At 38.9% G+C, this 24,812-nt stretch overlaps 4 protein-coding genes across 7 annotated transcripts; 2 read left to right on the plus strand and 2 right to left on the minus strand.

Moving 5' to 3' along the window:
- The first annotated feature begins 2,039 nt into the window (after positions 1 to 2,039).
- Positions 2,040 to 6,663, plus strand: LOC117487702 (choline kinase alpha-like). The gene is made up of 5 exons (XM_034136346.1): positions 2,040 to 2,121; positions 3,760 to 3,818; positions 4,627 to 4,714; positions 4,844 to 4,955; positions 6,655 to 6,663. Exons 1-5 carry the CDS (start codon positions 2,084 to 2,086, stop codon positions 6,661 to 6,663), a joined length of 306 nt encoding a protein of 101 aa, XP_033992237.1. The 5' UTR covers positions 2,040 to 2,083.
- A 2,594-nt stretch (positions 6,664 to 9,257) lies between these two features.
- LOC117487714 (RNA-binding protein 4B-like) lies at positions 9,258 to 12,695 on the minus strand. 2 transcript variants are annotated; one of them, XM_034136362.1, is made up of 4 exons: positions 12,586 to 12,695; positions 11,738 to 12,156; positions 10,990 to 11,637; positions 9,258 to 10,667 (listed from the first exon to the last, which is right to left on the minus strand). In XM_034136362.1, the coding sequence occupies exons 2-3, from the start codon at positions 12,144 to 12,146 to the stop codon at positions 11,006 to 11,008; spliced, it is 1,041 nt and encodes a 346-aa protein (XP_033992253.1). In that variant the 5' UTR covers positions 12,147 to 12,156; positions 12,586 to 12,695; the 3' UTR covers positions 9,258 to 10,667; positions 10,990 to 11,005. The 2 variants fall into 2 exon arrangements, with proteins under 2 accessions (XP_033992253.1, XP_033992254.1); XM_034136363.1 differs by having other exon boundaries at positions 11,738 to 12,160; positions 12,586 to 12,690.
- Positions 12,696 to 14,312: 1,617 nt separating this feature from the next.
- tifa (TRAF interacting protein with forkhead associated domain) lies at positions 14,313 to 16,005 on the plus strand. Its single transcript, XM_034136364.1, has 2 exons — positions 14,313 to 14,661; positions 15,250 to 16,005. The coding sequence occupies exon 2, from the start codon at positions 15,295 to 15,297 to the stop codon at positions 15,880 to 15,882; it is 588 nt and encodes a 195-aa protein (XP_033992255.1). The 5' UTR covers positions 14,313 to 14,661; positions 15,250 to 15,294; the 3' UTR covers positions 15,883 to 16,005.
- Positions 16,006 to 17,924: 1,919 nt separating this feature from the next.
- LOC117487716 (RNA-binding protein 4B-like) lies at positions 17,925 to 23,336 on the minus strand. 3 transcript variants are annotated; one of them, XR_004556430.1, is made up of 6 exons: positions 23,268 to 23,336; positions 22,319 to 22,747; positions 21,030 to 21,730; positions 19,245 to 19,317; positions 18,425 to 18,496; positions 17,925 to 18,339 (listed from the first exon to the last, which is right to left on the minus strand). XR_004556430.1 is itself a non-coding variant. In XM_034136366.1 (4 exons), the coding sequence occupies exons 2-3, from the start codon at positions 22,725 to 22,727 to the stop codon at positions 21,051 to 21,053; spliced, it is 1,089 nt and encodes a 362-aa protein (XP_033992257.1). In that variant the 5' UTR covers positions 22,728 to 22,747; positions 23,268 to 23,336; the 3' UTR covers positions 20,026 to 20,729; positions 21,030 to 21,050. The 3 variants fall into 3 exon arrangements, 1 of the variants encoding a protein (XP_033992257.1); XR_004556429.1 differs by having other exon boundaries at positions 17,925 to 18,343; XM_034136366.1 differs by lacking the exons at positions 17,925 to 18,339; positions 18,425 to 18,496; positions 19,245 to 19,317 and adding an exon at positions 20,026 to 20,729.
- Positions 23,337 to 24,812: the final 1,476 nt, after the last annotated feature.

The raw sequence follows: 24,812 nt of genomic DNA on the forward strand, positions 1-24,812 counted from the left end.
ATTCGAACGCAACCTCGCTGTTTGAGGGCTTGATAGCCCACTCCCCCTCCACACCGCTCCACACTCGTTGGTTTGGAACAGCATTTAATGTGGCGGACCCTCCGCGCGAACGCGCAAACGGAGGGGTAGTGTGTAGGGGGCGGTTTGGGATTGGGCCTTAGTCATCGAGTGGCGCCGAAGGACTGTTTAAAATGCAAGCCCCCAGGAAGTGTGCCAGACTCTGAGGAAAATATTCGTTGTGGCCAAACGGCGGTACTACACTTCCGTTAGGTTGCTGGGCCCGGAAACACTTTTTCCCATTGACTTACATTGGGAAAGAGTGGTCTGTAAATCGTTGGATAATTTTTTTTAAACTAAATAAACTACCCAGTATGAACGTTTGTATAGCCCTTATTAAAAACATTCGGTCCTCAAGTTGTAAAATGTGCTAATAACGTTATTCTGAGAGTTATTTTCCTCTGCATTATGAACGCGCATCTAACCCACGGGACCGCGCCGCCCGGCACGTTCATGTTACGTGTTCAGTACTACATGAGTTTTACCTTTACCCATGGATGCACAATAAGAACGGACCATATCGCCTTACTGCCAGCCCACGGAGCTGTAATAATGGATATATTGCACATGTTTGCTGTAATTCATCATTTGTAAAATATTATACTACATGGGCTGTATGATGTAAATCTTGTACCGTAAATGTTGTATTAAACAAAGACTTAGTTAATATTACCGACGTAGATGAACGTCCCTGTAGCTTCTTATTGCACTTGCAATATAGCCTACCATTAAAGGAGTTGAACGTAGCTGTTTGCTATTACTATATAATACCACGCAGGGATAAGCCAGAGCGTACAACCTTTGCATGTGGGCACAACACGTTTTGACCATAGACTGTAGGGTTTTGACCTTTATATATACAGTCTATGGTTTTGACCCAGTTTGATTCATTCGCTATACCATAAGATATCGCCCGGGGAAGTCGTCATACTTATACATATATCAATAAAGATATATGTGTCAAAGCTCTAATCAAATTAACAGTTGTATTCATTGTATTAATTATAATTGTATAAGTATACATATATATATATATATATATATATATATATATATATATATATATATATATATGTATATGTGTGTTGTATATTTATACACACAAATGAACAACCTTTGTTAAATAACAAGTTGTGTTGTAGTGTTTATTTTAGTGTTGTTTTATGCTTATCCACATTTTGATTTCAGAGCACAGGACAGGAGAATGTTGGGCACAACATAAAGTTCAACAGTGAAGCTGGCAATGCTGAACAAAACCATCTAGTTATAATATTTATTCAGCTGAAAAAGTCAAAGCTCTACGAAAATGTAATTAAAAATATATTATATTACGAATTACTATGGGGGAAAATATAATTTCTGTAGTCATTCTTCTATCATTATTGTCTGCCTGGAAGTATAAACTAAAGCAAAAATGTAATCAAACTGTCTTTCTGTCTGTCTTTCTGTGACACAGGGAGTGGACTCCCTGGTGTTGGAAAGTGTGATGTTCGCCATCCTGGCAGAACGAACTTTAGGACCAAAACTGTACGGCATCTTTCCCCAGGGACGCTTAGAACAGTACTTTCAGGTATAATACATGCACACACACATACACCGTACACACATTCATACATAAAAAAAGTATTGAACATTCAGGGTTAAAATCTCATCTGAATTTCTATTGAACACATTCCTTCTACTTTGTAAGTAGTATGTAAATCCATAAAATACTTGAGCTAGGTCCTTAGGTGGAGGAAGCATTGGTATCATCTTTATTTTATCTGTTTTTCCAGAATACCCGCATGCGCACAGATCAACTTCCCGATCCTGCCATATCGGCTGAGATTGCAGCCGATATGGCAGGTTTCCATGAAATGATCATGCCCTTTAACAAAGAGCCCAGTTGGCTATTTGGGACCATTGACAAGTAGGACATCTTGGTATCTCCTTCTTTGACTAGAACTATCTGCTTTGGATGTAATGTCTTCTTTTTCCTTTAGATACATGGATCAAGTGATGAAGCTTAATTTTGTACGTGAAGCACATGAAATTAGACCTGCCTGCTGAGCTGGAGAATCTACCGTGAGTTGGGGCACAGGAATCAAATATACATAAATATAAAAACAATATTGTGATGCATTAAGTGACTATCATAAAGTATAAATAAAGCCTCAAAGTTAGGGTAAGTAGAGATGAGGAAAAACAGTGTCAGTGAGGGAGCAGAATCTTTTTCAAAATGTTAGAAAAATAATCACAATTAAAATAAAATACAATATACACACAAAAAACAACTATTGGCAATTATAACTCTTGCAGATACCCATGTACGAGGACAAAAACGTCAATACAATAAATATCATATTTTTCTCTTTTTTTAAATCACAACTTAGCAGGAGGGTCATTGAACATGCAAACCCTCGTGATTCAGAGTTTTACAGTCAGTGTCAAACACTGATTTTGAGGGGAAGTAGAAACACGATGATGCAATCTCTATTGCTTAAGCCAAGTGTCAACAAGATGTTGTTTGGTCAGAGCCATCGCATATCATTTGCTGTAATTTACCCACTGTAAATACTGTTCAACTGCTCACACTGTATCTAGCACATGCATACCCTTATTCCATTGTCTTCACTCAATATTCTGTGCAATGACAATAATGTTGAACCTAATCTGATGTCATGTAGATTTTAGGAAGTTGGTCAGGTTAGCTTGTTACTACTGACGTTTAAGGACCAGCACCAAAAACCTAAAGACGTGTGTGTGTGTGTGTGTGTGTGTGTGTGTGTGTGTGTGTGTGTGTGTGTGTGTGTGTGTGTGTGTGTGTGTGTGTGTGTGTGTGTGTGTGTGTGTGTGTGTGTGTGTGTGTGTGTGTGTGTGTGTGTGTGTGTGTGTGTGTGTGTGTATATATATATATATATATATATATATATATATATATATAAACTAAATGATTATATGTTACATAAATAAAACTATACAGTTATTGTTTTATATTTCTTGCTAACAAGAATGTAATCATTGGGACAGGACACTCTCTATTTTCCTTTTTAGTCTAATAACTGACCTTTGTCCCAGTCCCTCCACAACTTCACAGCTGAGTCTTCCAGGTGGGCTGACCTCGGCAGCCAATAGATAATCAGCACAGTGTTTATTGTCACTGTTTGTCTATGAGCACAAGTTTTATCTTTTAGATATGTAGCAGTCTCCCACTGACGTCTGACACAGTTATGAGACTTCAAGTCGCCATCTTCTTGGCTTGATGTAAACAATTAAATTAATCAGGAAAAACGCACCACTCCACCCCCCTCAGTATATTTCATATTGTAGTTACATCATCCTAAGCTTCTGGAGAATTGAATAACACTTTTGCCACTTATTAAGAAGTAGCTTTCTCAAAAATACACATAATGATCATATTGGGTGATCTTATGGGTTACATACATAGATGCTTTGAATTAATCAGTATATTTTTGCCTAGTATGCCTCTTAACAGTACAATTTGAATGAATAATTATTAAAAATAAAATACCGTCATTGCTGCAGTGCAGTAACTGTAGTCTCTAGGACATCATGTTTTATACTCGCCTCATTTCTTTAAAATTGGTATTAATGATTAGCAAGTAACACCGCCTGCAAATGCATCACTGACAAGCTCCTTCTTTCCTCTCCCTTTCTCTGTCATCATCTACTCTGTTCATCTGACTCTTTCCTCCACCACAGTGCGCTGCTGGCCGAGACTAAATCACTGGTGGTATTCTGCCACAATGACGTCACGGAAGGTAAACTTTAATCCTCAAACTTCTAACTTTGGCTAATGGATCAACCCTTAGCAGTTATAACCATAAGTCAAAGAAAGGCTTGGCTGTAGTTATTAATAGGAACTGCTCAAATTCATATGCATCTTCCTGTATTTGAAGATGAAGAATACAAGGTGGCGGTCGGGGAATAGCTTTTTAATAAATGGGAATTACTCTTAGAATAACTACTTAATCTGAACTGACATATTAAATATATGTGGAAAACTGCTAAATATACACATAGCTGATTGTGATATATGTGATTATGCCAATATATCTACTGTGACAGTTTTTGCAGTTTTTGCACTTTGCAGCTCTTCCTCCTTACAGGCAAGTCAAGTTTGTCCACACTTATCTAGGAAAACAATTGTGTCACAGAGCTGGCTTTGTACATTGGGACATTGTCATGGTGAATGAGATAAGGTCTCTCTTCATACTGCCACAAGTTTTAGGATTTACCACTATTGAGGGCACCCACGTGGCTCTCTTGTCCCCTCTCTCCTACTTTCCTGTCTATTAGTTTTGTTATCTAATAAAGCCAACATTGTCACTCAAATTGGAATTAAGTGTCCAACCCAGACCAAAAGTACATTTGAGCATGTCCACATTCAAAACCTCTCAATCGCCAACATATATACGTTCTACAAAAAGCACTTCTTTGTGCAAAACAATGTGACTCTTGAAGTTCAGTTATTGCCGAAGAAGTCGATGTGTCTTAACCCCACAGAGGCTGAAATTATTATTATTATTATTATTATTATTAAGAGAAAATCTTGTTTTGCTGCTGCAGGTGCCATTCTGATACTGGAAGACAAGGACCCCAACACCACTGACAGACTCATGCTGATTGACTTTGAGTACAGCAGTTACAATTACAGGTAAAGTTGTTGATCAACAGTAATGATTCATTCTGATAAGAAATATGTTGCCTGGACTACACTTAGATGCATACACAAAGATTGTGCTCTTTTGTTTTTAAATGACTAATGTATTACTCTTTCATGTAGGGGGTTTGACTTTGGGAACCATTTCTGTGAGCAATGTATGTATGACTACACCTATAACCAGTGGCCCTTCTACAAAGCCACACAGGAGAACTATCCCACCAGAGAGCAGCAGGTCAGTTTAAACCAGGGCTGAATAAAAGTAGACTAACCTATTAAAGGTCCCCTATTATACTGTTTTTCATCAATATATAATAGGTCTCAGATATATACAAAACATGTCTCTGAAGTGTTTGGCTCCAAATACCAAGTAGATCATGCATTGTAGCATCCCATAATCCCCTCTGTTTCAGCCCTGTTTCAAAAGTGCTGATTCGCTGTCTGTTACTTTAGATGAAAATAAGGAGCCACTCCCCACGCCCCTACCGAGATATTTGGTTAAAAAGAGTCGGGGGGGGGGGTTACCTTGGTTAGTGATTGGCTAATGGTTACTCAAGCCAAAAAATCGTTATGACATCATAAAGTGGCCAACATCTGATCAGCTCATTTTCAGACAGGTTTTTATATAAATGGATCAGGACAAAAAGTGAGCGAATCTTTTTTCCTGAAACTTTCAGAATCTCTTTACACACAGGGGACACATGTTTATGTATAAAAGACATGAACAAGTGGATTTTGCATAATAGGTGACCTTTAAGTTCAATCCTTCAGAGTCCCACAAAAGAGACTCACAGTGTTGATGTTTAAACCAAAAATATAAGGCCATCTCTTTTGGGAAATGGATACGCTCTGATCATACAGTGCCATCTAGTGGTTAGAATTGCTAATGCAAATGTTGTATTCAGATGGCAATCATTGATTTAAAAATCAGGCTAGATGAATAACCAGGCTACAGTGTTGTATCGGTACAGCATAGGAGCTCAGTTTCAGTGCAGTTAAATAAATGAACAGAAACGATAACCATCAAAACAATGCACACAAAAAGGAAACATACATTTGAAAGACAGTGAAATTATAGGAAACCTCAAGCTCATTGAGGCAAGGCAAGTTTATTTATATAGCACCTTTCAACACAAGACAATTCAAAGTTATTAAGACATATTGCAGCAGTAACATATTTTAAAATGGCATTTTAACTAATTTCAAAGCAAAGATAATAAAACATGAATAACACAGGCACATGAATAAAAGTTACAGTGCAGTGTGAGATATGAATATATCAAGTAAAAGCAGCAGCAAAAATAATATTGAGATCTTCCCAGTGCCTGCAGAACAATATGGGTCAGTAAAAAGGACCTTGTGGTAAGGTGGAGTAGTGAGGGGAGTTAAGTGTCATAGAAGTCTCGATCACAGGAAGACAGCTGCAGGCTTTTCTTTGTATCACAGACATAGGCCTCCCACATGTATCACATATTTATATATGTGTATATCTGTATTATAAGTAAGGTTTGAAGCTCACTTCATCAGAACCAAAAACACAAAACCTCAAGGACTTATCAGAGTCTAAAGCGATCGGTGGTATTTACTAGACTTCCTGTTTCCTCTAAGTCTATCTCTTCCGAATGTGTGAGAAGATGAAGTCTGACAAGCACACAGCCACATATGAAATCATTCATAAGTCTGAACATGTTTAAATAACACAAAGTACATAACCACAGACATTGTAAGTACCAACGTTTTAAGTTTTAAACCAACGTGCAATATGTCTAATCTTTGCAAGCAATTGCATGAATGTGCCACACTTTTATTAATCAAACTTTTACATTTGTGTTTGTTTTTTTGCAGTTAATATATTTAAGCTGTTTAGAAGGGGAGAAAATCCCTCAAATTGTCGATATGCAAAAATAATCATGACCTTTTGCCCTTTTGTCTAGGGTTTGTGAATCTATTTATTTATTTTTTGTGACCAACTTTTTTTTTTGCCCTCACAGAGGGAGTTATATACACAGATACAAATTATATAGACAATATTACAAAAAGACAAAGAAAAAATATAGGGAGTCCCTTTCCCATGCCACCCCGTCCACATGCCTTCTCTTGGTTACAGAGAAGGCATATGGGGCTTGGAATCATCCTTAATTGACAGCATTTTCTGGTTGACAGGTAATATCTGTGTATCATTTTATACCGTATCAATTGGTGATTGTGGTTACGTGATGTTAAGGAGATATCTTTCCATATTCTCTTCTAATCGATAGTCTGCGTGTAGTTTTTTAGATCTGCGTTCCATACTGCAGAGATGCCAATATATCCAGTTAGTTTATCTTACAGCTTTTTATATATATATGAAGTAATGCCGCTCACCCTGTTTGAACTTAATATGACCTTAACTAATTGATGTGTTGGCAGAGGTTGATTCCAAGGAACTCCATATGTGCGCATGGCAGTACGTAGTTGCAAATAGAAAAAGAAAGAAGAGCCAGGCACATTATACGTGTCTTTCAATTCTTGGAAGGACATCAAGCCGTTGTCGTTGGTTATGTCAGAAAGATAATGTAAGGGTTTGCCATTGTGGGAATTTAATTGCTTTTGTTCCAATACGTAGCAGCAGGTTATGAAAAATTGGTGTGTTACTATGCCAATCTACAGACCAATTGCACAATTTCTCCACATGTTTCCACACTTTCACAGCTTGGCCAATAATTGGTCCAAATGTATGCATACAGTCATATGGCGACATGGCAGAAAATAAGACATCACCAAGTTTAAGGGGATAGACTATACTTCTTTCAATTTTAATCCAAGGTACATTAGTGCTTTCATCAATCCAGTTTTTCAAGGCTCGAAGCGTAAAGGAATAATAATAAAGCTCGAGATTGGGAACATTAAGGCCTCCACTGTTTTTGTCATATTGTAGAACTTTGTATCTGATTCTTGGGTATTGGTTTTTCCAAATGTATTTTGAAATCCTATTCTGAAGTTTGTCCCAAAAACCGTCTGGTGGAGATAAAGGTAACATACTAGCTAAGAAATTGACTCTTGGTAGAATATTAAACTTTATGATTGAAATTCGTCCTGCTAAAGAAATTGTTATATTAATCCACATTTTTAGGTCATCTTTAATTGTTGTATACATTATTTTGTAGTTCTTTGCTACTATTGTGTCTAATGAGGCATATATATCGATTCCCAAATATTTAAAGAGTTGGACGATCTGCAATTCTGTATTTAGGTTTAGTTCAACCATGGCACTATTGAGGGGTAAAATACATGATGTATTCAAATGTATCTTGTAACCAGATATTGAACTAAATTGGGTAAAGATATTTAACAGATTAGGAAGCGTAGTTGGTACCTCGCGGCTCAAAGTGTAATTATGCTGTGTCATGTTAAGCTGCTGTAGTGCTCTGTGTGGGTGAATGGGAGGAGTAACAACACTCCATTAAGCTGCTTCAGCGCTAGGGTATCATAGCTTACTGAGACACTTAAAACAAATATTGTAATGTTAAAAGTCCTCTGAGCTGTTAGATCAGGGGTGTCCAAAATACGGCCGGCCCGCGGACCATTTTGAATCGGCCCTCACTCAGCAAATTAAAAAAGTATAATGACTTAAGTATAATAAACTTCTGCTTGTCTTATATTGTACATTATAATTATATAATGTTCAAATATATTACACAGTACTCATGTGTTAATAGGCCCAATTTTCTAAAAAAAATCAGTCAATTAAAGTGGAAAACATGTTCTAACAAATCTAAGTTGATAAGAAAAAAGCCCAATATACATTTACATGACAACCTTGAAATATACCCTTCATATTTCCTCTCATAAGCAATCTGAAGCTTCTGTTTTAAGGAATGAGCTACCAACACAATAAAGTAAACCCTCTGGAAAGCTGAGCTGTTTATTTTTTAAAGCATTTTCAAGTATCAAGAATAATGTACCTACATTGTATTGACTTTTACAACTTAAAACAAAACTTATGAGGCAAAATACCTCTAGTGAGCGGCCCTGCCCTTCTTATATTTTGTGGCCCTCGGTGAACAAAGTTTGGACACCCCTGTGTTAGATAGAAGATATTTTAGGGACAGTGTTTGAAAAAGGTTTACAAAAAGCTTCTTGGTTGGATGAGAAGAAGGGTGACCTTTTATATACCTGTCATCTTGTTTTGTAAATTCAGTAAATCGCTCTTTTAATGCTCTGATTCTGGACTTCATCATTCATTTTTTTGGTTTAACTTATACTTTCTGGTCCAGACAAGTACGCAGAACCAGGATCAGCTGTATTTCTGCAACATATGGCTGTAACAGCGCTCATTTTCAATTATCAGAAACACACAGGTGTTAGTCATGACACCAACGATGGCTCTACTCAGGTATATCTAAATGGAATTCTGCCATCATTAAATCAATTTTTTACACCTGGGAATGAAAAACTTAAACTCCAACATATCCATTGTGTTTCTCAAAATTGAACAAGGAAATGTTATCAAAAAAGACACACAATAAATAACATTCATTAACATTGACTCCATGTTATTGTTTTAAGTATTTTATTCATGCAGTTCAGTTTCCAAAACAGCAATACAATGCAAATAACTTATCAAAATGGTGTAAAATCAGCTACTGTTGCAAATCCATTGTATTGTTAATCGACTTCATGCTTTCTGGGGATGTAAAAATGTAAAACCTCTGTGTTTCAAGTCCTTTATGTCAAATTAAACTATTTTCTAGCTCAAGAAAAACAAGCTGACTGCTCCTCTTATTTTAACCCTTGCTGGACTTGAAAACACTGCCACTGCCTAAAAAAGGACTGTCAAATATATAGGTAGCTTTTTCCCCCCAGCAAACACTGGTGATATAGAGCAGATTTACAGCTGTTAATAACCAAACTAACACGAGTCGATTGTCTAGATTTTCCACTAGTACAAACCTCTGTAGTAAATAGGCCTAAACTAGAAATATAGAGTTGAATGTGAGCATGTGCTGTCAGTATTTTATACTTCTGTTGTCCTTAAAGCCCTGGACTTACCTGTTGCCTCTGCAGGTCTCCAGATGCTACTCCAAGTGAACACGTTTCAGTTTGGGCACTGAAGGGGACAGGTTAGGTCATGAATGATAAAAGCTTCAGCATTTTAGACAGGTGGAGAGATGTTTCTTTAATCAGCGTGACGATTTTAACAAGTTTGTTTTATGTGACATCGTTAATAAATTGATTATGATTTAGAGCTGATTATTTTTTTCGAAAGATCTTAGGAGTTGGCGAATAATTTGAAGCGGTTACAGTGATGGTTTAGCGCTGGGCATGATTTTGGGCACATCTGTGGACAACATTACTGCACAAATCCGTTTATTAAAAACAAGTTCGACAATGGACAGGTTTATGTGAACGCTTTGCGAAAAATTTCCTATTAACATACTTTTTTTACATTTGTCTGAGCAGTTAAAAAGTGTTCAGCAACGCCATATGGAGCTTTGTTTTTTTTGCGATGGGAAAGCGTAACACAATGGAACCAACGTGCAGATTAGATTTAATACCAAACATGATACAGTTCAGTTTAATCTACAGATGTACACAAGTATCGCCTATACTGCTGCTGAAATTATTCAGCTCTCTAAGGTCACACACAACATCAGAATACTAATCTTTTTTTTACGTTAAAGTACAAATAAAAAAACTCCGCCTCGACTGAAAACTGGCGCCTTGACGCCATCGTCAAGCACTTTTATAAAAAAAATGCTACAGCACAGTAAGAAACTTAAACAATCAGGGAGGAGAAAAACGAGTAAAAACTGTCCCAAAATAATAAAAACAGACGTGGACGTCGGCAATTCATTTCCTCCTGTGAGCATCGCAGTAGAACGCAACGCGCTCAGCCACAGACGGGAAGAGGATAGTGTCACGAGCATCAGGAGGCGGCGAGCGGCGACGCAGTCGGACGACGATCCTGAAAAAAGAGCAGATGACACAAATGAAGCGTCTGCAAGTGGTGTCTCAAAGCACGTCGTTCCTTCTGAGATATCTACGTGGAGTTCTGCTTCTCGAGTCATTCTCAGACTGAGACCTCTGTCTTTGTCGGATTATGGTACACATTTAAACTGATATTAGCTGATAAGCAAGTTATGCATTACCAACGAAACTTGGTGAATGTCACCTTGTACGCATGCTTTTTCAAACCTTGTTTTCCCAACAAGATCTGGAGGACAGCCTCTGCCTGTTCAGGGACCAAATGTATGACAAAAACCAGTCTACCTCAGGCCTATTCTCACCTTAACATGCCAGGGCTTAATAAGCGTAGCGTGCAGGTGGTGGTGGGGGCAGCCGTTCTGCGTAGGGGTCCCTGGCGCGTGGAATTCCGTATGCTGGAACACGGGAAACGGGAGAGAGTCGGGAGCGCTCGTAGGAGTAGCCATTACTGGAAGGGGGCATTGGTGCGCTAGGCGCTCTCCTTAGGGGACTGCGATCTCGGGCGTAGTACGAGGAAGGGGGAGGTGGGAGGGGGCGACGGTCATACGGGTCGTGCGACGAGGTCATAAGGCGGTCTCGGACGACGGATGGAGGGGGAGGGGGAGGAGGGGCACCGCCACGTTGGTCCTCGTATGAGGGGATGCCATACGGACGGGCTCTGTACTTCTCGTAGTAATCTACCACACCATATCTGTCCCTCTCACCCTCATAGGGGCGCTCGGGATAAACGGCTCGTCTAGGGGGAGGGGGTGGCAGAGGAGGGGCAGGGTAACCTGGGGGAATGTGGCTGAGGCGCCCTCTCATGTAGCTGGGCGGAGGGGGAGGCTCATGCCTCTCTCCTGGATAACGAGGAGGCCAATAGCCTCCCCTGTCTGGGGGAGGAGGAGGGTAGTCGTCCCGTTCGTCATGTCTGGGGCGACTCTTGGAAATCTGGACATGGATGCGTTTGCCTAAATAGGAAGAAAAAACACAGATAAAGAAAAAAAGTTTAAATACCCAGATTTAAAATGAGACAACTACAACAATACTATTTAACAAATTGTGCTTTACCTTGAAATTCTGAATTATCCAGTCCCTTGATGGCATCCATGGCCTCATCAGAGTTGGCCATGTGTACAAAAGCAAAATTCTTGACAACAGCACACTCTGAGACTGTGCCATACTCTTCAAAGAGAGCGCGGAGCTCGTCATCAGCTCCCTTCTCTACATTGGCTACATGCAGTTTGATAGATCCCTGGTTCTTCCCGTGGCTGGCCTCCACGTTGATCGGTGTGCCGTGAAGCTTGTACAGGTGCAGATTCTTAATGGCTTTAGTGGCAGCCTTGCGGTCATCCATGTGGATGAAGGCGTAGTTCTTGATGATCGCACATTCTGTGACCGTGCCGTACTCGGTGAAGAGAGCCTTGATTTCCTCCTGGTCTGCCTCTCGGGGAAGGTTCCCCACAAAAATCTTCACCATTGTTAAAGATCTGTCTCAGAACAATAATAAAATAAAAAACCATTATACAAAATGTATTCAGTGTTAAAAGTATGCCTTACTCCTTTTCTCTGAAACTCAAGTAAGTCCCAGAGGTAAATTAGGTAGGCCCTTTCATTGCACAGTTCTACATGCACTGGTTATTTTACAAGCGTTGTCGAACTTAATTTAACATTAAACGTTTCTTTGAGCTGTATTGCTATAAAGTAGAGCATGGTTTAAGTCTAAACACAACTACTGGTCTTGCTTTAGCAAATGTGCTAGTGCTAGCAGTTAGCTTTGGTTAGCTTTCTAGTCTAGACACGCCATTACACAAAGCATCGCTCACATTTACACAAAAAGTAAATGCGGACGAGTAAATAATAATATACATTTATATTGCTGTTAATATCGAGCCACTTTTTATATGCTTTTTTGTTACCTTTTATACCGGGCGGCCTCGACAAAGACTTCTAACCCGTTTCAGGATCTTTCCTTCGACGCAGACTGCTGCCGTTTGATACTGATTACGGCTCTGGGTTTTCTATTTCTCGTTCTTTCTTCTTTGTGTGTCGCCATTACTGCCGAACGACAACCACAGCGCCCCCAGTGTCCCGGGGGAAGACAATGTGGTTTTATGGATTGTGTTTACAAATCATCACAATTCGTGTATGGAAAATACAATTAAAATATTTTCTAACTCGTAATTAAATCTATAATAACTGTGCAACATATACCTTTACTTTGACTATCGGGCTGCTATCCCACTATATTCTAAATGCGACACTGAACAAACTGAAACGTCGACTCTAATTCAATGTATTATGTCAACTAATTTCACATAACTGAAAGCAATAATATTAAGTTGAACCTAATATGTTTTGATTCAATGTAATTGTATTGCTTTCAACTAACCTAATACAGTTATGTGAAATCTGACATAATACATTTAGCTAAAGTCAACGGTTCAGTTTTTTCAGAGTACACTTTAAAAAAATGTTTTTAAAACATTGCTATTATTGTTGTCAACATGGGTGGGTACTTTTGTAAATTGTAATTTGTGTAATATCTATCTCTAATATTTTATGCATGCCTGTTATTTGATATTGTGCTGTTTTGCCTCTTTACTTTTACTGTAACAATGTACACTTCTACTCTGTGGAACTAATAAAGGTTTTCCGATTGTGATTAACTTGGTTAAAAAGTTATACTTTATGTATCAGGTGATACAATAAATACATCCTGCTGTTTGAAGAAGTAGACATATTTTGATTTGTTTTGTGTTTTTATGTAATTAGGCTGTGATTGCCTTATATTCCTTTTTTATTATGTACATGTAATATTGTTTAAATGTATTTTGTACTTTGTATCTATGTATTATCAATATTGCCTTGGTTTTTATTTAGTTTATTTTAATAATAAGGAAATGAATAGTTCTACAGTAAGCATTTCTACACAATTGGTTTAAGTGCCCTTCCAGTAGCCTAACCCACATCCCTGTCCAAGTTTGGTAATAACCATAACGCACAGTGCCTTATTTAATGACCATTATCGTCATTTTTTACTGCTTATGTGTAGTAAAATGGTGCTTAGGAATGCAACTAACTACTTCTCGTATTGTGTTGATGTGTAAAGCAGGGTGTAGTTTCCCGCTGGTTGGCAGTGTCAGTGCCAGGCTGAAGCACACTGCTAAGACCATAGAATAGATTGTATTTACTTTCTTTTACAGGTTTCAAAATAGGGAAATTCCGATGCTAAAATGCTACGTTCAAGGACTCATCTATGGATGGTAAATTAGAGAACAGCATTCCAAAACTAAAACAAAGAGAAGAAACATTGTTAGAAAGTTAGCAGGGGGTAAAATGAAGATTGTTGGCTGACGGGACATTCAGCACAATCATTTAAAATACCCATGCAATAATTTATTTTATTACAAAATGCTGTCCTCCTAGTATTTTTCAATTGAACAGTCGTCATAGAATGCCAAAAACATTTCCCACAACAGAAGATGACCCGGAAGGTTGCATAATCCATATTATTCTTATTATTTGATACTATTATTACTGAGTAACAGTCTAAAAACAACATTTTAGACAACTCAAATGTTAATAAATGTTCTGTTAATCACCTAACGAACCGATTAATTTTAACACTTGAGGTAATGACTCCGTAGGAATTGTGTGTGTGAGTGGAAATACGTTGTGTTAGGCTGAAAAGTTGGCTAAAATGTTTATCTATACCCCAGTGAAAAGTTTAAACGTACGCTAACCGAACGAAACTGAAATATAAATGCTTTTCCTCTTCATTGCTTTCTAACAATGAGTTTTACGGACTTGTACATGAACGCATCAATACTCTGTGAGAATGACGAAACTCAGGTCAGAGAAGAACAGCATGCAGAGAGTGGACGTCGTCTCCCTGTTTTCTCTCAGCACCAGCACCGTTATCCTCCGAGTACCTTTAACTACATTCGATTAGCATTTTTCAGTTTCTTCCAAATAAAAACTTCGACATTCAGGTAAGGCACAGACCTATAATAGTTATTGTAAATGCACACTCAACATTTGTAGGGAGTAGGGATGCAACTAACGCTATTTCCGTTATCTTTGATTGTTTTTAGAATGTGATTGTTGATTGTTATCGCTTATTGTTTTCTATAAAGTGTATAAAATCTCAGAAACAAGTGATAAAATGTCCACCCAAGTTTCTCAAAGTCTAATTCTATGTCTTTATATTAGTGTTTGATTGTTTGAGTTATCAAGTACACCTCCATATTTAGATAGATACGTTATTGATCCCAATTTGGGAAATTATTTTGTTACAGAAGAAGAATCAGTGTGTTCAGACATTAAAAATACAAATACTTAACAAGTGGAATAGAGAATTAAACAACAGAAATTCTAAGTAAAAATAAAATGAAAAATATTATATCAAATATAGTTTGCAAAACTATTTCGATCAACAACAAAAAACGTAATCGATACAAAGAAAAGTAGGTGATTATTTTCTCTGTCATTAACTAAAAGTTGCCTATGTTTTGTAAACCACCTCGTCTCACTGAACTCCTAATATTTTTGATTTCTGCCCCACAATTTTATCACTAAAGGTTAACAGGCCAATCCACCTTCTCCTGGTCTCCTCATTATCCACGATGAATGTGTCCCAGACGATAGAGACGGAGGAGGATCTCCTCCCTTGTCTCCATGTCAAACTCTACCACCCTCAGCAGAGCTCCAATAGTCTTTACGGGCTCATCCCTCTGGGGAAAAGAAGCAAACACCCAGCGGAGGACCCTCTCAGGCTGGGGCGCGATGGCCAGGCCTGCACTGTCGCCCTGCTCGACACCCGGGTGTCCCGCAAACAGCTGGCCATCCAAGCCTACTACACCCCCAGAAGCCGGGACATGCTGTTCAGGATCCAGAACCTGAGCCAGAGGGCCCAGCTGTCTGTGAACAGCTCAGCGTTGGACTACCTAGAAGTAGTGGATCTCCCGGACAAAGCCCTGATCCGGTTCGGACAGTACGAGATGCTGATCATCCGAGAGTCCGGCGAGGCCAAGGCCAGCTTCGAGGTGGAGTTTGAAGTCCTGACAGTGCCTCCGTCCAGAGAGACTTGCACCTGTGAGCCTAGCGTGACCCCTGTCTCGGACACAGAGTCATTAATGGTGAACAGTTTGCTAGGAGAACTCAGAATAATTGGCCCCAGTGAAACGGATGAGACTGCAATATGTTATTCATGATGTAGAGACTCTTTACTTTCTAACTTAAACTGCTGTGTCATTGTCACCTCTTTGTAATGTGAAACTATAGTATTATTCTGCTCCCTAAAGCTGTGATCTTAATATAACTACTTTTAAAATGCCTTCTTCATGCTTTTTTAAAATTAAAGTCTGTTTTTGTTAAATGGTGTTGTGAATGCTGTGGCCAAAGATCCGACTACCCTCATACACCACTATTGCTGGAACACAAAGCGGGGTTAACCTACAACAGATTACAAACAGGTTTGTCCAGTTTTGCATTTGATAAAGTCGGTTTCACATATCCGTTAGAAGTTCTCGGAACATTTAGAATTTCCACTTCACTTTGTTCCAGTAGATGTTTAAGGATGTATAATGTAGTTTTCTTGACTTACAGCAAGTCAAACTATACAATTCTATCAAATTATGAGCAAAACATCTACATTTCACTTACTTCACTACTTTTTATGCATTTTCACATTTTTATATAATGTAGGATTTTTATTCATGAAACATTAAAGTAAAAGCATTAGTTACATTTTATATTATGCTGTATGTTGCTATAGCTTTCAAATAAATATAGTGAATACAAATGTACACTATTTCCATGTCACATTAAGGTATTTTGACATGTACAGCACTTGAGTAAATGTACAGATGTATTGGTGAGAGTAGATTATTCTAAAACTGCATCATCAGGGTATATGCAGGAATCCTGAAGTCAAATGTAATACCTTTTAAGACCTTTTATAAGACCCTTTCCATACATTTTAAGACCTCATCACCACTTCAAGTTTTAACCGGTTACATTGGCGACACACTTTACTATATACAGTATTGATTGTCCTTCCTCCTTATCTTCCAACCATTTGGACGCAAACTTGCATTTCCTCATAACGATGTTGTTTAACAACCGGCGTAAACGGACCTTCGCGCGCTATCAAGCAGTGAGCGTGCGATGTCCTGTTCAGATGACGTCAAACCCAACGGGATGCCATAAATAAACTACACAGAATCACACTACACACCTACGCAATGATTACATTCAGGCACACTTTAGAATACAACCTCTTTGGACAATTTATATACTTATTGAAAACAAGCTACAAAATGTAATACCTTGGAAAATGCCGTTTAGTACTTTTTAATAGCCTTCATTTTCGCTAAATTGATTTATCAACTTTTAATACTTGTTAAGACCCCGCGGACACCCTGATTATGGTATTCAGATATTGAATTGCTTTAGCTGGCTAACACCTGCTTGAGTCATCGATCCTCTTAGGGTGGGGTCCGGAGACTTTTTAAAAGTCTTAGAACACATTCAATTCTGATTGGAGATCCTCATCCTATTTTATTGCATTTACAAGCAATGTGAGATCTTTATCTACTCATGGAAGCAGAAGAGCAGTGTTTCTCAGGAATGACAGGTACGCAAAGGCGATATCTGTCATACAGGCAGCATTGGCACTATAAAAAAAAGAAATCCGGTTATCGTAGTAATGCCACTGTAAACACCACCCTTGGTTTCTGGAAACTGGAATAAAACAAAGAAGGGAGTGTGCAGAACGGAAGCCTCAATCGACCTCAGCAGGAAACGAAAAGGAGAATAGAAAAAAAGATACTTCTCATTGTTCAGATGAGAGGATTCACAGATTTTTACTCTCGATGGCATACCACTTGATCAGGATGTACTCTGCCTTTGACACAGTGTCAGTATTTTGTTTTGTATGTTAGTCATTTTTCTCGCTTATGAAGAAACACAGTATTAACCATTGCTGAATGAGCACATCTGATGATTTGATCAGCAAACGGGACATTTTCAAATCTTATGGTCAAGTGTGATACAAAACTAAACCCATTTTCACCACTGTATTCAAATTGAGATTTCTTTTTTGTAGGGTATGACATCACGGTTCAATTGAGGAAAATCTGTGAATTATCTCATCTGTTCATATATCCCACTTGAGGGGAAAATGTAACTGTCAATCTACATTGTTTTAAAAAGGCAAGGCAAGGGTTGATAAAATAAGACTACAATTTTCCGATTTGGGAGAAAAGTGTTTATTTACACACCTAATCTTCTCATACTGGAAAAAACAATGTTAATAAATAATCAGAAAATAAAGTTCTACATGAATATAGAGAATAGAGTAATACAAACATTGTGTTTAAGGCCATGCGATGGTTTAAAAGTAAACATTTCAGAGCATTTGGACAGTCACAATTTAAAACCTAATTTCATCAGGTAGGTAAAAATGGTTGCTTAGAGTAGCACTGCTTTGAACAGATTAGCTCTTCGTCAACTTTGAGAGATCTTGCCTTAATAAAAAGAAGGATTCATTTCCTTCCATCCAACTTGTGTTTTGGTGTCATCAACAATGCAGGTTTTCCCAAGGACTGGAAATCCCCCTCCAGCTCACCAACATATGGACCAAACTTTCCCTGGAGTTTTACAATCTCCTTCCTGGAAAAAACAGACACTTCACTCAAGATCTCAAAATGCACACGTCGTTTTTAAATTCATCATCCACTCTTACTGCTTCACCTTTGCCTTCAGGGCTTTCTGATCTCATCCTTTCCCAGCTGCTGTGGATTCACTGAGGCACAGAGCAGGAACCTGCAGACAGAGACAGGGGCCGTTTCTCAATGTCGAGTAGAGCTGCTGCAGAGCCACTATTTCAAGTATACTACGTCATCGAGTGGCGCCGAATGCTGGGCATTTAAACAGTCCTTCGGCGCCACTCGATGACGTAGTATACTTGAAATAGTGGCTCTGCAGCAGCTCTACTCGACATTGAGAAACGGCCATGGTCATTGATCCCACTCTTCACTGATCAGACCTCGCATTACCTCATGCCTAGGGTGATGTAATAACAATGTAAAAGAAATAAGAAATGTGTTTTTGTATACGCTTAAAGACTTTGGCAAGATGCAAAACTAGTTTTTTTACAATAAAATGTTTTCCAGATTTGAACAAAATATTTTAAAGACTGACCTAGAGTTGATCTACCCTCTCTGAAGTCATTTTTCAGCCAATTAAGTCAAGTGAAAAACATTTTGATGTCGGTTTAAAGCAATTGCATTTAAAAAAGTGAATATATAAATGAAAGGCGTTTATTTACATTTGTTTTAACTTAAATTATCATTAGCAAATTATTATAATCACATTTATTATATTATTAATTGTGCAATATATATATATATTTTATATTAATTAAACAAATTCAAATTAATATTTAAAAAAAAATCTTGCATACACCCATTTGAGAAGCTGTGTCCTAGAGCAGGAAAATATTGCAGTATAAATGCAAAACCACATTTATTGCATTAGTGGTGTTTTGAAATAGATCTGAAACACTACCTACCTCTTGCAGTGGCTGCTGCTCATCTTCAGAGGACGACTTACCCTGAGCTGGCGTCTCCTGATAGTCTAACAACCTACAAAGAGCAAAGATACTAAGAAGACCAAGACTGCATGCAAATTGTGGCACATACACATACAAGGTTATTCATGTTGAGTAGTATGTAGTGTGAACTAAATGAAAATGAAGAATGAGTAATTGCCGCAAGACGACATGTGCCATCGCAAAGCTAATTATTGATCTATTTCTAGGATTACCACCAATTAGCTTAGCTCATGGTAGGCAATGGAAATTGTGATGATGGAGCTCCCTCTACCACGGAAAACGTGTAAAATCAGGAAGACGTAGCATGAAAACATTGGGTGTCACCACCTTTTAATCACTCCGGGGTTTGTGGAGCCAGATTTCATCAACTGTAATACATTAAAGGGTTGAAAGGAATCGATATCACATCATTTAACAGTTTTAAATGTCAGTGAATTGCTGCACAAAGATATCTCACTTTGTATCACATTTTTAGATGATCAAGTGGACATTAACCTACACAAGATTTCAATTGAAAGCAGATTGAGTGCTTCAATAACAAAGACTGACAGGTTTTCACCATTTATGATGGGATTGAACAGGGCTGAGCCAACACTAACTACCATGTGTTAAGCTCCCAACTCAAGGGTGTGAAGCTGAAGCGTGTTAGGAGTTAAACGCCTGGGTATTACTTCGAATTCCTGCCGAGCCATTAAACTAGAAAGCCTACCGCACAAGGAAAAATTTGACAGTTAGAACGTAGTTTTTGGTTTCATTTGTTTATTAAAAAGCGATCAAATAAAAAGCAACTTGTAAAGTAAATCAAATCATACATAATGGGTGTCTAGAATCTATTTTCGCAAGAAAAGATAACACAAAAAATAAAAAAAACCACCCTTTAACTTTTGATTCGTCATGCTAACATTTGTCGCAAATCTTAAAAGATTACGTACAACCTGCCACACCATGTAAAATGATTATAAAAACAACTACACTGAACTTTTATTCTTATTTTGATGAATATTTTGTAAATAACCAACAACCTTAGTCTGAGTGCAATGATTTTGATCTCAGACTATGTATTTTTATTTATTTAAACGTCTTCCCTCGTTATGAAAAAGAGCATATCCATTTAGAAAAATTGAAGAGCAGAGGGCTTTTGGCATTAACAGTACTCCGTCACACTGAAATAGACTAGGCATCTAGGCCAGCATCCTATTCTTTAAAACATTTGAGGGATCTAAACAGTAAAACAAGCAGAGGAACAGAAAAGGCATCAACAGCTCAGAAGATTACGTGAACCGTAGACATGGAATCATATGATTTTAAAGTACGGGGCGGTCTGCAAAACAGTATCTTCCAGTAAGTCTCAGGCAAACGCAACGCAATCCGCCAAAGACGAGGGGGATGTTTAGCGCCACGTGCATCAGCAGACGACGACGACGATCTTGCAATATTCTAAACCTGGGAAGAGAGCACACCACACATGTCAAGGAGCGGGTTTTAATCGCGCAAGACTGATCTTTGATGTTAGAGCAGCAGTATTTTTAGGATTCTAAAAATGTTAAGGGTTTAGTTTCTGTATATTGGTCTGGACTAAATCAGCAGGAATTAAGAGCTCTGGCTGATGGGGGGTGGTTTAAAGCGTGATTCTACCTCAACGGATTCAGCTCTCAAATTCATTTTCGGTACACATTTATTTAACATTTTCTCAATCATGCTTACTTTCTTTTAAACGATATTTACCATCCACTCTGTTCTCACCTTGAATGACCCTCCGGATGCCTAGTAGCCCGCATATCGGGGGGGTGGTGGTGGAGGCGGGGGCCCTCTCTCTGCGTAGGGGTCCCTGGGGCGGTGGGCTGCGTACATCTGAGGCGCGTACATGGGAGCCCTGGACAGCGGGGAGAGCCTGGAGCGCTCGTATGAGTACCCATTACCGGCTGATGGAGGAGGCGGAGGGGGGGCACGTCTGATGGGGCTTCGATCTCTAGACATGTAGGATGGAGGGGGGAGGGGGCGGCGCTCGTACGGGTCAGGGGCCCCCATAGAGAGACGTTCCCTTACCAGTGCCGAGGGGGGTGGCGGAGGAGGAGGGGCGTTGGAACGCCTGTCATCGTATCCGCCCATGCTGTAGGGGCGGGCTCTGTATTTCTCGTAGTAATCCACCATGGCGTAGTCTTCTCGCTCGCCGTAGCCACGGTCGTGGTAAGATGCTCGTCTTGGGGGAGGGGGTGGCGGGGGCAGGGGTGGAGGGGCGTATGCAGACATGCGATCGCGGGGATCGCGGAGATCTCTGTGATCTCTGTGATCCCTGGGATCTCTGTACGGAGGCTCGGGCCTCTCCCCCGGGTAGCGGGGAGGGGGATAATAGCCTCCTCTGCTCGGTGGAGGCGGATAGTCGTCCTCCTCCTCGGGTCCACCTTTGGGTCTGCTTTTTGATATCTGAACGTGTATGCGCTTTCCTGAGAGAGAGAAAATCAGTGTCCCTCAAATCTAAAATACAACAGTATGGACTGGGGATGTCACGAGCTACCGATACATAACAAAGTCATGGCCTACATTTTGTAAAACGTATGATATTTATTTTTTACAGCATCGTAATTCCCTGTACGGCCAGCATTCGAGACTAATGGCATCCGATGTACAAACCGTCAATGCTTTCAAGAATATTTTTATCCTGATTATGTTAAATTGTGAACAACGTTTTGATGGCACAAGAGAGCTAGTTAATGTTAGGTGTTGGCAGAAGGTGGAACAAGGTTCTACAGAGTCTATGGTGCGTTCAGGCTCTTTTTAGCAATAAATAATATTGGTCAAAGGCAACTGCAGGTTTGTAAACATTTTTAGTTTTTAACCCAAAAATACAGTTTTCACAATCTAAAAAGATATTTGAGGATGAATTATAACCCGTTTAAAGGTTAAAAAAAAAATCTTAACTGTGGCATCAAAAATAAATTACGGTTTCACTGGTATTGGTACATACGGTATGGTATCGTGACATCCCTAGTTAGGACATCTACAAAACTTGAATTGAATATTGATTGACTTACCTTGAAACTCTGTGTTATCCAGGCCCTTTATGGCATCCATGGCCTCATCAGAGTTATCCATGTGAACAAAGGCAAAGTTCTTGACAATGGCACACTCTTTCACTGTGCCATACTCTTCAAACATGGCTCGCAGCTCATCGTCAAAGCCCTTTTCTACATTGGCTATGTGGAGCTTCACAGGGCCCTGGTTCTTCCCTCTGCTGGGCTCCACGTTGATGGGCCTGCCATCCAGCTTATGGAGATGGAGCTCACGGATGGCTTTGGTGGCTGACTTGCGGTCATCCATGTGGACAAAGGCATAATTTTTGTACTTTGCACATTCTGTCACTGTGCCATATTTGGTAAAGAGAGCTTCCACGTCCTCCTTCTCAGTGTGCTGAGACAGGTTCCCAATGAAGATCTTCACCATGGTTGCTCAAGTGTGATCCTCTAAAAGGGGATAAAGAGAAGATGAGAAACCACAGGCCAGCATGTAATAACAGTCAGACAGTAACCAGTGTGAGGGCGAGTGGTGAACCCATCACGTCATCATTAGGATATAGACGGCTTGTAATCGAGCCGCATGTCGGGTAAGGACAACCAGAGCAAAAACAATGGCCACATATGTCCACAAGTGACCTGTTTAGCTTCGTTTTTATTCACGTATAACTTTTGTAATATAATAATAAACTGTACGACTTTAATTGCAGCTAGCTCAAATTAAAAATATTTAGTCGAGGAAGTTTCCGTGTTTGCACTTCCTGCTCAGAGCAGTTAGGCCCGGCTCGCTTTATTTGAATGGTTTCTAGCGAGCTAGCATTAGCTTCCAATCCATTTGTCTCGTGTAACGGAAGTAAATACAATTACATTCAACCATTACCAAATATATTAAGTTACGTTGAAGACGTGTACAAATGCAGGCATTATAAAAGCAGAAACGAGTATATTTGAAGAAGGAGAAACTACTCACAGCTCGTGATCGGTGCCTCAACGAAGTCGACTCGAAACTCCCTGATAAGATCCACCGGATATGGTGTGGCTATAAGCGCCCAAGCAATAATGTGATTGGTGGATAGACGCGTCCATTTCAAAGTACGGACTGTGATTGGCTAAAAGGATGAAGACAGGTTTTATGCGGAAAAGCCTTTCTATTTGTTATGGCGTGGTTCGTTGGTAAGACTAGTTTTGTAGAAAGTGTATCTTAGTCAAACATCTACATGTAGCTACACAGTGTATAGGTTATTTCCTCTCTTTATTGTATTGAGTATGTTTGTTTCTGATCTAAAATCCCATGTGAATTTCATTTGATTATAGCATGTTTGACCTTTCTTATACCCAGATACTGCAAAAGATGTAGGAAGACATGTTTGAAGGACACAGATAATTCAAATGAAAGTGTTCAATCATGTCTGAGTGAATTAAAAATCCCTAAGTAAGAATAGAAACCCAAACCTAGATATAGGTTTTAAAGGGAGACTCGTCACTCTTTTATCTTAAATCGCAACATGTGGTATTACTTTACATATCTTTTGAATGATACCTCATTCAAATTTAAAGCTGACTTTTTGATCTCTTTGTTGTTTTGTTTGGACACTCAGGGGCAGAACTCCGCTGCAATCAGAATTCCCCTCCTCTGTTTCTTTAAAAAAGAAGGGTACATGCAGCTTTAAATATGATAGGATATATAATCTGGTAATAAAGAACAATTATCTTACTTCAGAACAATATAGGGACCAAGACTAGGAGTACCTCATTGGGAAAACTGAAATAACAGTCACAATGCAAGCTGTACTAAAACGTCATCATTGTTGTGTAAGGACCTATTTATGAACTTTCATCAATGCCCTCCTTTAACAAATATGGTATAGCTACAGTATAATTATGCTCTACTCAAGTCTAATAGTAGCCTATGCTATTATCTTAAAAATAATATATAAATGGTTAAAAATTGCCACAGAGGATGGAAGAGTAGTATAACACGCCCACCGAAACCAACAATAGTGCATGGGCACATTAAAAAGACACTTTACTGTAAAGTAATGTACTATTTGTATTATGTTCTCCATCAAATACCTTGCTTATTCACTCTGAAATGTGTGCTGGACTTCCCTCATGCTTCTATAAACTCGAAATTAGGATTCTTTAAAAAAGACAAATAGAGGCATGTATTTGTTTTTTGTTTCCAGGTTATTTTTGAATTGCTTTAACTGTACTAGCGAGTGTTAAATTATAGTTATTTTGCAAAAACCCTTCAACTAACTTTTGATCTGGCTGCTGTGTCATGACTTAAAGGTCACCTATTGTGCAAAATCCACTTGTTCATGTCTTTTCTACATCAACATGTGTCCCCTCTGTGTAAAGAGATTCTGAAAGTTTCAGGAAAAAAGATTTGTTCACTTTTTGTCCTGATCCATTTATGTAAAAACCTGTCTGAAAATGAGCCGATCAGATTTTGGCCACTTTATGTCATAATCACCTGAATCTCCTCCTAGAGCACCATTGTTTTTCTTAACCA

The sequence above is a fragment of the Trematomus bernacchii genome, unplaced genomic scaffold (genome assembly GCF_902827165.1).
Source record: "Trematomus bernacchii unplaced genomic scaffold, fTreBer1.1, whole genome shotgun sequence".
Classification (NCBI taxonomy): Eukaryota; Metazoa; Chordata; class Actinopteri; order Perciformes; family Nototheniidae; genus Trematomus; species Trematomus bernacchii.